We start from the raw sequence: 16,611 nt of genomic DNA on the forward strand, positions 1-16,611 counted from the left end.
GTGACCACAATACCAAGGCTCCTCCAGGCAGGGCAGAGGACACCCACAGGAACCGCACACCACACAGGCCCTCACCTCGTTCTCCAGCTCCAAGCCAACCAGCGTCTCCTGCATCTTCTCCTGGCGCCCCAGCTTCCTCTGCAGCCCTTCCAGCTCTTCCTGGAGCAGCCCGTTGGTCTCTCTCATCTCCCTGGCAGTGCCACAAAGAGTCGCTCAAATAGCCACACACCCTAGGGATAAGGCCAAGAGCCCAGGAGCCCTGCCCCTACAGGGTCTGCACGGTGGGCTCCATGCACACAAACCCAGACTCACTCGAGGCGGCTGCCCCATCCCCCACAACCCCTCACCGCAGGCGCGCACTCTCCTCCCGCAGCTGCTTCAGCTCCCGTTCCAGCCTAGGGAGCCGCACCAGCTCAGACTTCATGTTCTTCACAATTGCTGCATCCTGCTCTTGCAGGGACAGCTTCTGCTCCAGATCCTGATGGAGGCCAGGGACAGAGAAGAGGGGAAACATGAGCCACGAAGAGACCTGGAGAAAATCACACGCACACGGCTAAGAGAAGGAAGCCGGTCTGCAACAGCTACACGCGCTGCAGGGTCCAACCACAGGACGTTCTGGGAAAGGCGGGGGTTGTCAAGGGCTCAGGAGAGAGGCAGGGATTGACTGGGGCAGCAGAGAGGATTTTTAGGCAGTAAAACTTTTCTGTGCGACACTCTAACGGCAAATATAGAACATTTTACATCTGCCCGAACCATACACTGTCCCACTCCAAGAGTGACCCTCGCGTGACCCGTGGACTGTGCGTGACACTGATGTGTCCAGGCGGGTTCATCACCGTCCCACGTGCTCCACTCCACCAGGAGAGGCTGTCGGTGTTGGAGGGGGGCAGAGGGTACACAGGAGCTTTACCTTCTGCTCATTTTGCTGTGAACCTCAAATTGCTCTAGAAAATACCATCCATTAAAAATTAAAGTCACTGAGGTCACAAAGTTCCTCCGCTAAACTGCCCCAGGTTCTCAGCAGCCTCCATGCCTCAGGACTCTCCTGTGGGAGGCCTTCCTGGGCTGCACCAGGGCCCTCGAAACTGCTTCCAATACTGAGCCTCAGCATCCACTCCAGGGCAGCTCTTCCCAGCGCCGTCCTCCCAGCACCCCGCGTACTGGGAGCTGGCATTCACACTGCACACCGCCGGGCTGCTGTGTTCACCACCTGCCCTTGGGGAGCTCTCCAGGAGCAAAAGTCTGTCTCAAGTCTGGTCCAGGATGGCACTCCATGGTAAAACATCCCACCCCCTCCCGTGTCAAGCCCACTTCTGCCACTCTAGCACCAAGTGTGACAGCTCAGTCTTTCCAATAGTGAGGACAGGCTTTTCCCTACAGTACCCAGTCCCCTTGGGACACAGACAGCTGGCATCTGTGAGCAGCAAGTCACTGAACAGGCAGAGTATGAAACCACGACCAAACCAGACGGTCATTCAACAAACACTAACAGAGTCCATCGCCCTGCCAGCCAGAAAATCCTGAGAGGTGGGCTGAGGGCTGCGAGGGGCCAGGGACCACCACGAGGAGGGGACATGGCAGAGGCTAGGTTGGGGGTGCCGGTCAGCTCTGCAGCCAGGAAGAGCTGGTGTGAAGTGTGGAGGTGAGGGTGCATAGGGGCTGAGAGGGCACGGCCAGAGCACAGGGTCTGGAGGCTGCTCTCCAGGCAACAGGAGGCAGGAGAGGGATCTGGAGTCAACATCTCCCTGACATGTCCTCCGCAGGGAAAAGGCACAGCCTGAGCTTGAGTCAGATGCCCTGACTGAGATCCAGCTCCAGCTGTGCAACTGTGGGCAGCTTTCTCAACTTCCCTATGCCTGTAGCATCTTCTCACACTCATCAGTACTTGACGTCATCACACACACGGACATTTTCTCTCGGTGTTTGTGGTCAGTCTCCCTCCTGTAGAATACACGCTCCCGAGAGCGGAAGCATCTGCCTCATTCACCACGGCATCCCTGGTGCCCATCACAATGCCCAGCACACAGGGCAGCAGCTAACCTCACAGAAGGACCACAGAGCTCGGCACCAGCGCAGAAAGGCCAACAGGGGCAGGAGAGTCAACGCCACCACAGGGATGTCCACAAGGCACTGACACGGAGTGACTCACCTTAATCTGCTGCTCGTGGTCTGCTCTTGCTTCTTGGCTGGCCTGGAGTTCCTGGATTTTCTGATTGGCTTCCTGGCATTTTCTATTGAAATAAAAATACATCACACACAGAAACAGGCATGTGGCAAGGCCAACAATTCTCTTCAGCCTGAAACCCACCCCAGCACAGACCCACGCACGTTCACTCCCACCCCAAGGTTCAGGACCCCCCAGCGGCACAGACCCCCCACAACACACACTCCACTGCATGGGTACCCCAAGGTCCCAGGCCCCAGCCCCTGTGGGCTGGCTCTCAGGCCTCAGTCTGCTCATCCAGACAGGGTGCGCGGTGAGCCCAGGCCACCTGCAAGGTCCTCTCCAACAGTGGAACCCACAGCTCTCACGTGCCTGCGGCAACCCCCAGCCCTGGTGCAGCTGCGGCAGGGCCCCACCCAGGAATGACCTCTCCTCTCTACTACAGAACTAGAACTCTCCTAAAACCACATCTGTTGATGGAAGGGTCCAAGTCTGCAGGAGACGCCCACAGTCTCCTGACCGCACCTCCAGACAAGGCTCTCACGTCTGTGCCTCGGCTCAGCCCTGTGCCTGGACATCCCTTCCCAGCCACGCCCCCTCCACCTCCAAGGCATGATGCTGCCCTTTCAACCTAGCCCTCAGCAGGGTACGGCGGCTCAGCCTGGGATCCCAGCACTCTAGGAGGCTGAGGCAGGAGGATCACTCGAGGCCAGGAGCTCAAGACCAGCCTGGGTGACAAAGCGAGTCCGCCATCTCTACAAAACGTTTTTTAAAATTAGCCAGGTGCAAAACTAATCCCAGTTACTCAGGAGGCTGAGGCAGGAGAATCACTGAACCCAGGAGGCGGAGGCTGCAGTGAGCCGAGATGGTGCCACTGCACTCCAGCCTGGGTGACAGAGCGAGACTCAATCTCAAAAAAAAAAAAAAAATTAGCCAGGTGTACTGCACATGCTTGCAGACTCAGTTACTTGGGAGGCTAAGGCAGGAGGATCACTTGAGCCCAGGAGGTTGAGGCTACAGTGAGCCATGATTACACCATGATTACACCATTGCACTCCAGGCTGGACGACAGAGTGAGACCCTGTCTCAAAAAATAAAGTAAAATCTGGCTCTGCAGGAGCCCTCTCTAAGAAGGAGGGGGAGGAAGTTGTTGCCCCCACTCTGCTCCAGGAACATCAGGACACTTTCTGGGCTCATGGTCCTGGCTCCAGAGGCCTCAGCGTCTGCCCCTCTTGACTGTCTGTGAATTAGGACAGCATCTGGGAGTGTATCCACATCCCACCCAGCCACCAAGAGAGAGGCGGGACGCATGCCCCCACACATGACCCGACCCCCGACCCCACCCGGGCCCCGCCCACTTGTGTTGCAGGTCCAGCTGTTCCTGCAGCTCCTGCTTCTCCGACTGCAGGCGCTTCATCCGCATCTCCTGGTCCATCACGCTCCACTGCAGTTCCGAGACCCTCCCCTTCAGTGCGTTGATGGTCTAAAAGGAGAGGGGACCAGAGAGCTGCTCAGCGAGTGGAGCCCATGCGTGGAAGGAGCCTGCACATGGAGATGAGAAGAGCGGAGAGGTGACACCACCCACGTGCTATAATCAGGGCAGGAGGCAGAGGAATAAGGGGGCAGAGGGGCATCGGGCAGAGGCGTAGGGGGGCAGATGGCAAGGGGGCAAGGGGAGCAGGGGAGCAGAGGGCCAGGGGGCAGAGCCACCTCCTTCTGGAGGACACAGATCAGGCAGACGCTCACACGCAGGGCCCACACTCCTCCTGGTGCTCCAGAGCAGCACAGCCCAGAGCCTGCCACGAGCCACCCAGGAGCTGACGGAGGAGACCCAGGCCTCAGCCAGGGCCCCTGGAAAGGAGGCTCGGTGAGGCGGCTTCAGAAGCAAAAGCCCCCACCAACCAAGATGGGCCTGGACTCTCAGGCCTGGCACCTGGCAGTCTCTGTGCCAGTGCCCCACGCTCCCAAAGTCCCACCAGACATCCACATACCCACCACACCATCACGTCGGTCTTCCCACCAACCATGGCTCCTGTCATCCCTCCCTAGCCACCCCAATGCTACTATGCTGGCTGTTTGCTAATGACATCGCCCTCGAACAACAGCAAGGCACTGGCCAACCAACAGGACAAAGACAGAGGCTGTGCAAGGGGCAGGGCGGTACCTGCTGGGGAGGCCGTGCGCTTGGAAGGGGAGCGCGTGGCACGGGCAGGAGTGCCCCTGGGGAGGCGGCCCCGGAGCAAAGCCAGCTGCCCCTCTGGCAGCCTCCAGGACAGCAGGTCCGCCTGACACCACGGCACCCGCACACGACAGAACCCCACGCTTCATCCTGACCACCCCCACCAGGCAACCTTCGGAGGACCCTAATCCTCTGGAAAAGCTCAGAAAACCCCAGGTGTCCTCAGAGAAAGAAAGAGCACGTGGGTCGAGCCAATGTGAAAAGCCAGACAGACCCTGAGAAGCATCACTGTAAGTTAACACACGGAAACACATGGGCGTGATGTCAGCTCTAGGGACCATGCACCCAGGGCAGGACAAAGGCAAACTCACACAGACCTGGGTGGGCCTGGCTGGGCGGCACCCTCCGCAAACAAGGAGGCCTCGGCACTCATTTCCCTGTCCCTGAGAACCCATGCCCAGCTCAGGGCCTGCTGAAGCCTATCACCGCTGTCCACCCCACGCCACTCTGGGAAGGCCCGCATGGGGGCTGTGTGCTCCCCACACGCCCACAATATATACGGTTTACTTCACCACAACAGTGAAGCATCAACCTGGGAGTCAAAAAAGAAGAAAGGTATTAAAATCATACTAACAGTAAACACATCCTCCCAGAGGTCTTCTGAACTCAATTAATACACCCCGTGTGCCAGGGGCAAGGCCAGATGCAGGGCCGAGCCCACCTGCCCACAGGGGCACCCGTGTTGTAGGGGACACCGGACAGCTGGCAAGGAAGAGGCACATAAGATAATTCCAGAGTAAGGAGCGTGACAATCAGGGCCCTGTGACAGAAGAAGGCAGTCAAGGCCTAGTGAGCAGGGAGGGCTTCCCTGAGAGCTGCCACCTCGGCTTAGACATGACAGGCCAAAGCAGCAGCACCTGCAGCGCCACCATCTTCCCCTCGCCGCGCCCCACCCCACTGGGCACCGCCCTGCGGCTCCTGCAGTCTCCTGCTCCTCTGCCCCTCATGAAGTGCTGGGCACAACTCACCCTCCCCCATGGAACCACAGGCGCCCGCAGGCAGCAGGGACAGCCCCCGGCCCGCCTCCAGCACAGCCCAGCACATGGGAACAGGAACCCAGAGCACGGGTAAGGCAAGAGCAGCTTCTCAGGAGCCAATCATACCTCCTCTCCTGCCAACGTTCCCTCCAGAAGCAGATGGGTGAACAACCTGAACACACTTCCCCAGCATGGCCACAGAAAGGACCCACGGCACAACCTGAACACGCTTCCCCAGCACGGCCACAGAAAGGACCCACGGCACAACCTGAACACGCTTCCCCAGCACGGCCACAGAAAGGACCCACGGCCAGTTTCTGGACCCCTCCAGGACCCCCGCTGCACGCCCACCCCACCCCCACCACGCCTCCACCCCCAGGCCAGCAGATTTTCATGTTTCCTCTTGGCACCAGCGATCTTGATCGCCGCAGAAAAAGGACAGGAGAGGTCAGAAGATTCCAATTTCCACCAGCGACCACGTCTGGGCTGCTTCTAAAATGCAAGCAACCTTCACCAGGACTGCGGTTCACACAGGCTCCGGTTCAGAGGCAATTCTCCGACGCCATCAGATGCCTGTAATCCTTGCGGATAGTCAAAGAAATGCAAATCCAGATGTGCCTACTTAAGCCTCCTGACAAAACAACAGCTATTTCCAGAAAAGACCACCATCCACGACAGGGAAGGCTACGGGGAAATTGGAGCCCCCAGCCAGGGCTCTGAGAACAACCGCTGCAGAGACCACCATCGCTGGGGACCTTATAACCCAGTCCTAGGGGTCTGTCCAAAGTCAACAGAAGCGAGGGCTGAGGGAAGACTACCTGTTGCATATATACACGAGCGAACGCAAACACACTAAACGTCCACAAACAACAAAAAACGGATTCATCAGCCATTAAAATCATAATTACAAAGGCAAAAAAGTGCTTAACTTTTTTTTTTTTTTTTTTTTGAGACAGAGTCTCGCCGTGTTGCCCAGGCTGGAGTGCAATGGTGTGATCTCAGCTCACTGCAACCTCCACCTCCCAGGTTCAAGCGATTCTCCTGCCTCAGCCTCCCGAGTCCCACAGGCTGGGACTACAGGCATGCACCACCACGCCTGGCTAATTTTTGTATTTTTAGTAGAGACGAGGTTTCACCATGTTGGTCAGGCTGCTCTCCAACTCCCGACTCAGATGATCCAGCCACCTCGGCCTCCCAAAGTGCTGGCATTACAGGCGTGAGCCACTGCGCCCGGCCCAAGGTCTCAACTTTTTAACTGAAAACTACAGAATGGAAAATTAATACGTCTACTGATGACAACTATGCACAAAACACAGCTTCCTGTGTGGGAAGCACAATTGAAAACACAAGCAGGCGCTGCAGTGGCAAACGAGAGCATGCACTCCCTCTCCTCGGGAAAACAGCTCCGGGAGGGTGGGCCCTGCGCAGCAGAGGCCCTGCTCACCTCGCCGGCCTGGGCCAGGCTGTCCTCTTTCTCACGCAGCCTCTTGCTGGCAGCATCCAGGTTCTGCTGACACTGCCTGTTGCGCTCCAGCTGCTCCTGCATCTTCTCCTCCGCCCCGGCCTCCCGCTCCTGAAGCTGCCGGATGCGCGTCAGTAGCTCCTGGTTGCGGTCGACCTCGCGCTGTCAAGAGAGCAAGAGTCAGATACCACGTGCCACCCACGGGAGGGTCAGTGAGGAGCCCTCACCCCCACACCTCTCTCAGAACATGCCGAGGCGCAAAAAAGAGCCAAGCAGGACCCGTCAGCCAAGTCAGCGGCAGAACCAGGACGGGACCTGGGACCCAGCTCCAGCATTGGCGCCCCTGCTGAGGCACCACGACGGTAAGCACTGTGCGAGGCCAGGGCTCCCAGAAGGGCACTTGGCACAGATCACACACACGTTTATCACACCGTCTGCTCAGCAGTTGCCTCTGCAGGGAGAGGGGCACAGGAAATCTAAAATTCAGCATTGACCTTGGGGAGAAGCTGAGCTTTCATAGCACCAGCAAATCCTGTCTACGCTCTGGCCAGCACTGAAATGAGCTGGCACTCCCCCAGCGAGCAGACAACAGGGGCAGAGACGGGCGGCGTGGACAGGAGGCTGCAGACAGAAGCAGTTTACACTGGGCTCAAATCTGCCACACATGCACCCCATCTCACAAAAACCTCCAGAGCCACCCCCCACGACTGGCCTTAGGGAGGCCGCGTGGCTCTCACTGGTTGGGATGGGACATAACCAAGAGCCACACTCAGACCTCCTGACTCTAATGACCCGCAGGCCCTCCAGAGTTCACTGCCAGGTACCGGAGTCCCAGGAAGTGAAGGCGGTGAGTCCTGGTGGAGCCCGGCAGTCTGGGACCCTCTCGCCCTGCCTTCCTCAGGAAGCACCAAGCACTCCCGGAGCCCCAGGTGGAGTATGAGCTTGTGCTGTCCTCATCCCGGGTACTCCAGCCCAAAACCCAGGAGAGCTGTGACAGAGGCGGCCGCCTTCTGAGAGAGGCTAACCCGCCACCTCGGAGGGACTCCAGCCCTTGTGAGCTGCAAGGGCTGCCTCACAACAACCAAGAGACCCTTCTGTGATGCAGAACAAGAGATGGGGTTGGCACAGGGCTCCGCTCAGCACCACCACAGCCAGATGTGGCACCAGGCCTGGTACTGCCAGTCCCAGTGCAGAGAGGGCAGCCAGCAGGTCCTTGGACTTCAGACACTTAAGTCTCGCCCCCAATAGGTATTTCCAGGTGGAACTACAAGGAACAATTGGAAAACTACTGGTTCTGACTGCTCCTGGGGTCCCGTGCAGCTGTGTCTGTGGGCAAGGAAGGACAGGCCTGTTAGAAGGTGGCTGGAGCTCAGCAGGGAGCCCCAGGTGTAAGCCCAGTCACCTGCATCCTTGGATTTCCCCAAGAAAGGGTTCCCGGAGACCCTACAATGACCCCTCCCTCAATCCAACATTTGTGAGCACCCATAAAATGCCATAAGCTGTGCCACACAATGGAGATCCTGGGCAGAGTCGGGTGGGCCCTGCCCTCAGGGACTCTCGGCCCAGAGGAACTCCAACAGCTGCACACTGTCCCTCCTGCCTGACAGCCACAGCCATGCCATGAGCACGGTGCCTCCAGACTAATGACCTGGTGCCTCCTCTCCACCCCTAACAAGGGAATCTCAATAGTCAGGGAGATTCCTGTGGCCTTGCCCTCCGCTTCCCACCAACTCCTCTAGGACTGTCCCTCCTAGGACCCACCAAGGCCATGAGCAAAAGCCCCACCTCTCAGGGAAAAAGGGAAAACAGCTCTCAAAGCAGCAACGGAGCCAACCCTGAGGCAGTGGCCCCCACCCCAGCGGTGCCTCAGGCTCACTGAGCCCACACAGCGCACACCGCAGCCAGGATCTGCAGGCCAGGGGCAAGGAATCCAACCAGCATCACACCCCGGAAGACGTGAGCTATTTTTCTAGGGCCCAGGAGAGTGTGTGAATAAACCGCATGATGTCAGGGCGGGGCTGGACATCCACCCGCCAAGAGAGGGCATGGAGGCCAGGGAGACTTTCCGCCTAATACTCTGCCTGAACCTTGGCAGCATTTCCACAAGTGATCAGCACTGACTGAAACCCTGGCAAAGTGCTGTTCATCAGAGCAGAGGGGATCTGCACACTCAGTGGAAACCTAATTCCCTCCCCAAGGACAGGGTGTTTTCCCTGCTGCCCTGGGTGAGCCAGGAGCAACACAGAGCCGCCATTGAGGCCAGCACCCTTTGCTAGGGCCCTCCAACCCCAAGACCCAGCATGGACCCGAGACCCTGATCCACCCCGTGACCTCCTAAGCCTGTCACTCCTACACACTTGGCATTTCTGCCAGACCTGCATTCCAATTCTTCCAGAGGGAAGAGGAAACCAGGAGACCCAGCAAAAGAATCTGTGCCAGCACCGCAGCCTCAACGAACAGACACAGCAAGTGTTCCCATTTCATGCCACCCTCCTCTAGGACATCAAGCATAACTGATACCTGCCCCACAGCATGAGTGGCCTCAGAAGGAATGTCCTGGAAACCATGACACAGGGCATGTCAGGCTTCCAGCCAGCTGGGTTCTGATTTCCTACGGCCTGGCAGGTACCGTGCACAGCCCTCTTGCTCCCAGGGACTGGGATCTGATTTCTTACAACCTGGCAGGTACCGTGCACAGCCCCCTTGCTTCCTGGGTTCGCCCCGCCTGAACCCACCTCATAGTTCCTGGCACTGGTGCTGGCCGCTCTCTCCAGCTCCACTCGAGCCCTCTTGTGACTTAGCTCCATCTGCATCTTCTCCCGCTCCACCTGGATGAGGTGGGACTTCGAACGGATCTGCTCTGCTCTTTCCTCCAGCTGAGCAGGTCGTACCCAAAGAAAAACAGAATCCTCAGTGACTGCATCAAACAAGGTGAGTGACTCAGTGCAGCAGACACACTCCCTGAGCACCCATTCCCGCAGATCCCGTGCTAAGTCTCAATGTGGCCCAGCCACTGGGCCCCAGGCTGGGGAACAGGGGAGGGGCAGGAAACGAGAAGGTGAAAAAGCCTGGGAGGAGGAAGACGTCTTTTGACATGACATTAAGCATATTAGTGAACGCAACGGCCTCGAATGCCACCCATTTATTTACCAGCCAATGGCTCTGTGGGTCAGAAGTCCAGACGTAGGTGGCTGCATTCTCTGACCAGGGTCTCCCAGACTAAAAATCAATGCAGTCGGCCAGGACATGTTCTCACGTGGAGCTCAGCATCTTCTCACAAGCTCACAGAGATGGAGAATGAGCTCTCCTTCCCGACCAGCTGCCAGCCCAGTGCAGCCATCAACTCCTAGGTGCTGCCCACATCCCTTGCCACACGGCCCTCTCCATCTCCAAAGTCAACCACGTCCAATCTCCCTCATCAAATTCCTCTCCTGCCATGTCTCTGACTGCTCTGCCTCGGACGTCTGGACTCAGACTTAAAAGGCTCAGGTGAGTACATCAAGCCCACCCAGGAAGTGGATCAAGCCACTTCCTGTCAAGGAATCTTGATTCCTATCAAGGATTCCTATCCAGGTAATCTCCCTATCTCAAGGTCAACAGATCTTAGACCTTAATTACATCTGCGCAATCCCACAGCAATGATACCTACTCAGTAATGGACTAAAACCTGGGAGGCAGCAGGAAGGTGAGTGTGCACAAGGAGCCTGGAATCTGGGGGCCCTCTCAGAAGTGTGCGTAACACACAGGGCTAGTGATTACAGGTGAGCTGAGCCTCAAAGAGCCCCAGAAGACTTGTCAAATAGTTCCAGAGCCGGCCTTTGGGTACAACCTGCTCAGCTGAAGGAAAAGGCAGAGTCACTGACTCTTCACATGGCCCAGAGCCTTGCAGTGTGGCATCTCCCGGCACTTAACGAATGCAGAGTCGCAGACTACAGCCCAGACCTACTCAGTCAGAACCTTCTCTTTAGGTTGGGTGCGGTGGCTCATGCCCGTAATCCCAGGACTTTGGGAGGCCAAGGCGGGTGGATCACTTGAGGCCAGGAGTTCAAGACCAGCCTGGCCAACATGGGGAAACCCCGTCTCTACTAAAAATACAAAAATTAGCTGGGCGTGGTGATGCGCACCTGTAATCCCAGCTACTCAGGCTGAGGCAGGAGAATTGCTTGAACCCCGGAGGCGGAGGTTGCAGTGAGCCAAGATCACACCACTGCACTCCAGCCTGGATGACAGGGCAACAATTTGTCTCAAAAACAACAAAAGAATCTAGGCCGGGTGTGGTGGCTCACGCCTGTAATCCCAGCAGTTCGGGGGGCCAAGGTGGGTACATAACTTGGGGTCAGGGTTTGAGACCAGCCTGGCCAAGATGGTGAAACCCTGTCTCTACTCAAAACTAGAAAAATTAGCCGGATGTGGTGGTACGCACCTGTAATCTCAGCTACTCGGGAGGCTGAGGAGGGAGAATCGCTTGAACCCAGGAGACGGAGGCTGCAGTGAGCCAACACTGTACCACTGCACTCCAGCCTGGGTGACAGAGTAAGACCCTATCTCCAAAAGAAAAAAAGAAACTTCTTTTTAAACACATTCTCAGGGCGTTCACATGCACATGAAAGTTTGAGAAGCACCAGAGTAGAGTGGTGGTTCCCAGTGGGGTCCGGTTTTGCCCCTGGGAACATCTGGCCCTGTCTGGAGATACCTGATTGTCACAGGGGGGTGGCCACATGTGTGTGCTGCTGGCTGGCATCCAGGGGGTAGAGGCCAGGGAAGTCGTTAAACAGCCCACAATGCACAAGAAAGTCCTGAGAAAAAAGAATTACCCAGCCCAAATGCCAAGCGTGCCAAGGCCAGGAAAGCCCACGACGGGGGAGGGAAGTTTCTCTGTCCTCCCACCTGTGTTTCTGGTGGCCCAAGCCCACACTTCCTTTACTCCTATGTTCCCAGCTGCTGCTGTTTGGGGGTTCCTAAGACTGCCCTTCAAACTCAGCAGCCTTCCTCCTCTCACCTCTGTGTCTACAGTCAAGCCTGAGCCTCTCGAGAAGGGTGGGCACCCCACCTGCAGGAGGCACGACTGGCAGGGACCAGAAGTCCCAGACACACCTGATTGGTGTGCCACCTCTGCCTGGAGCTGACTACAACTGAAAGAAAGGAACCCTGAAAGCTTGCCCTTACATTAAATCAACACGGATGTGTGAGAAACCAGACAGCACACATTCCCCCGGCCTGCCATGTTCTCCAGGCCCTCCCTGCCACGCCGGGGGCTCAGCAGGACAGAAAGAACCACGATGAAGTCCAGGAACGGGATGTGACAGGGGCCAGGGACCAAGGCTGGGCTTGCTGCCATCACTCTGCTCACCACCTTGCTCTGACTACCGCACTCCATCACTGATCCCCTCACCGAGAGGCCTTTACCAGTGAGCACTGGGGGCCTCCGAGCTCCAAGACGGACTCTAGAATCCCACAGCTTTGACAGATAGGCCAAGAGGTCCCAGACATTTGCATCACTGAAATTACAGCATTTCAGACCAGAGTTGCCAACTCTTGTCACCCAGGCTGGAGTGCAGTGGCACTAGAGCTCACTGCAACCTCCGCCTCCCGGGTTCAAGTGATTCTCCTGCCTCAGCCTCCCGAGTAGGTGGGATTACAGGTGCCCGCACCCGCCTAATTTTTGTATTTTTAGTAGAGATGAGGTTTTACCATGTTGGTCAGGCTGGTCTCAAATTCCTGACCTCAAGTGATCCGCCCACCTCAGCCTCCCAAAGTGCTGGGGTTATAGGCGTGAGCCACTGCAACCAGCTCAGAGTTGGCAACTTCTAATTTTGCCAGTGATAAAAAACAACTACTATCTATTACCTTCGTAATTTCACAAAAGAGCAGTTACATATGTATTATATATACACACACACGTATATATATACATGACCTAATCTCAGAATAAAAAACAGTCCTCATCAAGAAAGGGCAGTGAGCAAGCTAGCAACTAGCATTCTTTTTTTTTTTGAGACAGGGTCTCACTCTGTTACCCAGGCTGGAGTGCGGTGGCACGATCTCAGCTCACTGGAAGCTCCGCCTCCCGGGTTCACACCATTCTCCTGCCTCAGCCTCCCGAGTAGCTGGGACCACAGGTGCCACGCTCAGCTAATTTTTTGTATTTTTAGTAGAGACAGGGTTTCACCGTGTTAGCCAGGATGGTCTTGATCTCCTGACCTCATGATCCGCCCGCCTCAGCCTCCCAAAGTGCTGGGATTACAGGCGTGAGCCACCATGTCCGGCCACAAGCTAGCATTCTAACACACATTAATTTAATTATGCAACAAAACAAATATACACACAGTTTCACCAAATGCAGCAGGGTCTCATCTGGGCTCTGAGAGCGCAGGAAGCCAGAGCCTCCTCTAATGGGGACTGAACTACAGAATGGCTCTGGGGACCGCAGCAGGGACTGGGAAAGAGGGTCCAGGCAGAGGAGCCTAGAGGAGCCTGTGCAGCCACAGGGCCTAGGCAAGGCTGGAGACACTACTCGCCAGCACTCCACACCCCACCACTCCCCACCACTTGGCAGCCCCATTATCCCAGCCCCAACTGGGACTGGGCTCATCACTCTTTGGAGCCTGAAGTCCTTCAGGAGGCCTGAGTCCTCTCAGTTTTGTCTACAGTGAGCAATCCCAAGAACTTGTAATGAAACAAAATACAACTATTTTATAGAAGAAAACTGTAAAAATCACCCCAAAATCTGCAAATGGCCCTCCACAGTCTGAGACCACAAAACACCCAGTCCTTCTGTTCACTGCTGTGGCTTTGTCTCTGGGCTGCCCGGGCACTCTGGGCACTGTGTTTCCAACACAGCCTTCCCGACAGTCCAGGTGCTCACTCCCCCAGGCAGTTTGGGTACTGTCCTCAATTAGATGAATGAACTGGCTTTCCGATCCTGTCACCAGGGTCTGTGGGTGCACTTGTGTGAATGCAATGCTGAGCAGCAGGCCCACTCAGGGTGCTAACAAGTCAGGCCTTTAAGCCAGGATGGCTCAGGGCCCCAACTAGCCTCCAGCTATGACCCCAAAATGAGGAGTGCCCACAGTGAGACCTGGAAGACGAGTAGCTGTCCCTAGGCCCCGCTAATACTGACCCACCTCAGCTACAGAAGACTTGAACAGGTCCTGCCTGGGCCCAGGGTCTCCCCAGAGACCCCCATCCCAGCACATGCTGCTCACCTGAACTATGTGGGACTTGAACAGGCCTGCCTGGGCCCAGGGTCTCCCCAGAGACCCCCATCCCAGCACATGCTGCTCACCTGAACTAAACTATGTGGGACCTGAACAGGCCTGCCTGGGCCCAGGGTCTCCCCAGAGACCCCCATCCCAGCACATGCTGCTCACCTGAACTATGTGGGACTTGAACAGGCCTGCCTGGGCCCAGGGTCTCCCCAGAGACCCCCATCCCAGCACATGCTGCTCACCTGAACTATGTGGGACTTGAACAGGCCTGCCTGGGCCTAGGGTCTCTCCAGAGAAGACTCCCACCAGGCGCTCACCTGCATGCTCTGCTGGTACTGCATCTGCAGAGAACCTGGGGCCGAGGTGGAAACATCCAGTCCAGATCCTCCCTCCACACGCTGAGAGATGAAGTTGTTCAAAGATCTCAGGGTGGATAAAACCGTGGTGTTTTCCCCCAGGTCTTCCATGGTTGCTTTCCTTCCGGGGACAGAAAAAGGACAGGTCAGGGCCAGCTTTTCCACGTGCCATCATCAGCTGTGCAGTCAGCAGAGCCTCTGGACAGCCCCACTCCCCTAACACTCACTGGAGCCCATAATACACCCATGCCTGTAACCACATTCTTCAATGGCAACTGGGAGCCATGCTGCCAATTTACCAGACAAAAAATGGAAGCAAGAAAGCATGCCACCAAATCCCCACCAGCAAGCCACCAATTCAGTCTCAGTTGCACATGGACAGATGGACAGCTGGCGCCCAGGAGGCGGGGCTCAGCACTCAGGTGGCACGTTCCCCCACTGCACTGTAAGAGGGTTCTCCAGAGAGACAGAGCCAACCGGACACAGAGACAGACACACGAGAAGGGCTTTATTAGGGAAACTGACTCACGCGATTAGAGAGACTGTCCCACAACAGGCCGTCTGCAAGCCGGAGCCCTAGAAGCCTGGCAGTGTGACACAGTCCAAGTCTGAAGGCCTCAGAGCCAGGAGGGCCAATGGTGTAATTCTCAGTTCGAGGGACTGCTGGGACAAGTCCTAGAGACGAAAGGCCGGCGAGCTTGGAGTGCTGCTGTTGAGGAGAGGAGAGGAAGAGTGTATCCCAGCTCCCGCAGGCAGATGGACACATTCGCCTTTTCTGTGTTTTTGTCCTCTCCAGGCCCCCAGGCTCTTGGATGGTGCCCCCGACACTGAGGATGGATCTTCAGCACCTGGTCCACTCAGATTCCCAAGCTCATCTCCTCTGGAAACACCCTCAACAGGCACACCCAAAAACAAAAATGATGCTTTCCCAGGTTTCTAGGAATTCCTGAATCCAGTCAGTTGATGCCTGAAACTACCTACCAGGAACACTCACAAAAAAGTCTGGCCTCTTGCCCAGGCGGGGTGGTTCACGCCTCTAATCCCAGCACTTTGGGAGGCGGAGGCAGGCAGATCACTTGAGGTCCGGAGTTCAAGACCAGATTGGCCAACGTGGCAAAACCCCATCTCTAATAAAATACAAAAACTAGCTGGGTGTGGTGGTGTGCGCCTGTAATCCCAGCTACTCAGGAGGCTGTGGCACAAGAATCGCTTGAAACTGAGAGGCAGAGGTTGCAGTGAGCTGAGACCGCATCACTGTACTCCAGCCTGGGTAACACAGTGAGACTGTGCCTCAAAATAAATAAATAAATATAAATTAAGGCCAGGCACTGTGGCTCATGCCTGTAATCCCAGCACTTTGCGAGGTCAAGACGGGCAGATCACCAGAGGTCAGGAGTTCGAGACCAGCCTGGCCAACATGGTGAAACCCCGTCTCTGCTAAAGCTGGATGTGGTGGCGTGCACCTGTAATCCCAGCTTTAGTAGAGACTGGGAGGCTGGGACAGGAGAAATTCTTGAACCCAGGAGGCGGAGGGTGCAGTGAACTGAGATCGCGCCACTGCATTCCAGCTTGAGCCACAGAGCAAGACTCCGTTTCAAAAAAAATAATAATTAAAAAAAAAAAATCTGGCCTCTGGGAATCAGAAACGAGGTATGCAATAGTGACAGTAAAGATGATGATCATCACAGCTGTGCTAATTTTCACTGTTTATTTCCAGTGACATTAATAAGTACTACTACTATTTTCAACTAGGTACCGGAAAGAAAGGTATCTGACATTTCCGAGCACCGAGACTTCTTGAACTTCAGTTTTCTCATCTGTAAACTCATGACAATGAAATCTACTTGCAAAGTTGTGGGGAACGGGATCAATATCCCTCAAGTCTTCCACTGCTACATGATGGGAATGCAGCTGCAGGTTGACCAGCACTATATTTGTAAGCTCAGTCTTAACCGGATGATGAATTAGGTCTTTTTACACAGATTCTAGAGATGATGAAACCGAAGCTTCAAAAAGTTACAGAACAGAGATTGGAACTTGGGTCTGTCTGGCTTTGGAAGACTGAAGACAAGCCGCAGAAAAGAACTTTGCACCCCTAACACCGGCGCTTACTATGGGCTCATGGCAGGCCGGCCCACCAGCCACAACTAGGGAACAGCCAAGCACGTTTAACAGCAAAGGTAGAACTTCTGCAGCTGCACAGTT

General features: G+C 56.0%; 1 protein-coding gene across 30 annotated transcripts in view; it reads right to left on the reverse strand.

Annotated features, from left to right (window-relative positions):
* The window catches only part of MAD1L1 (mitotic arrest deficient 1 like 1), a 414,737-nt gene that overhangs the window by 397,341 nt on the left and 785 nt on the right, over positions 1 to 16,611 (reverse strand). For 6 of the 30 annotated variants that reach the window (XM_054545712.1, XM_063725869.1, XM_002817643.4 and 3 more), the window contains exons 2-9: positions 14,936 to 15,115; positions 14,368 to 14,527; positions 9,578 to 9,718; positions 6,825 to 7,004; positions 3,523 to 3,647; positions 2,150 to 2,231; positions 348 to 478; positions 76 to 190 (exon numbers count right to left, since the gene is read on the reverse strand). In XM_054545712.1, the coding sequence (XP_054401687.1) occupies positions 76 to 190; positions 348 to 478; positions 2,150 to 2,231; positions 3,523 to 3,647; positions 6,825 to 7,004; positions 9,578 to 9,718; positions 14,368 to 14,517 (924 nt within the window). In that variant the 5' untranslated portion in view covers positions 14,518 to 14,527; positions 14,936 to 15,115. Of the gene's footprint in view, positions 1 to 75; positions 191 to 347; positions 530 to 2,149; positions 2,232 to 3,522; positions 3,648 to 6,824; positions 7,005 to 9,577; positions 9,719 to 14,367; positions 14,528 to 14,935; positions 15,116 to 16,611 lie in introns of all 30 variants that reach the window. The other 24 variants (XM_054545702.1, XM_054545707.1, XM_054545704.1 and 21 more) reach the window with 14 other exon arrangements.

The sequence above is a fragment of the Pongo abelii genome, chromosome 6, assembly GCF_028885655.2.
Source record: "Pongo abelii isolate AG06213 chromosome 6, NHGRI_mPonAbe1-v2.0_pri, whole genome shotgun sequence".
NCBI classification, from domain to species: domain Eukaryota; kingdom Metazoa; phylum Chordata; class Mammalia; order Primates; family Hominidae; genus Pongo; species Pongo abelii.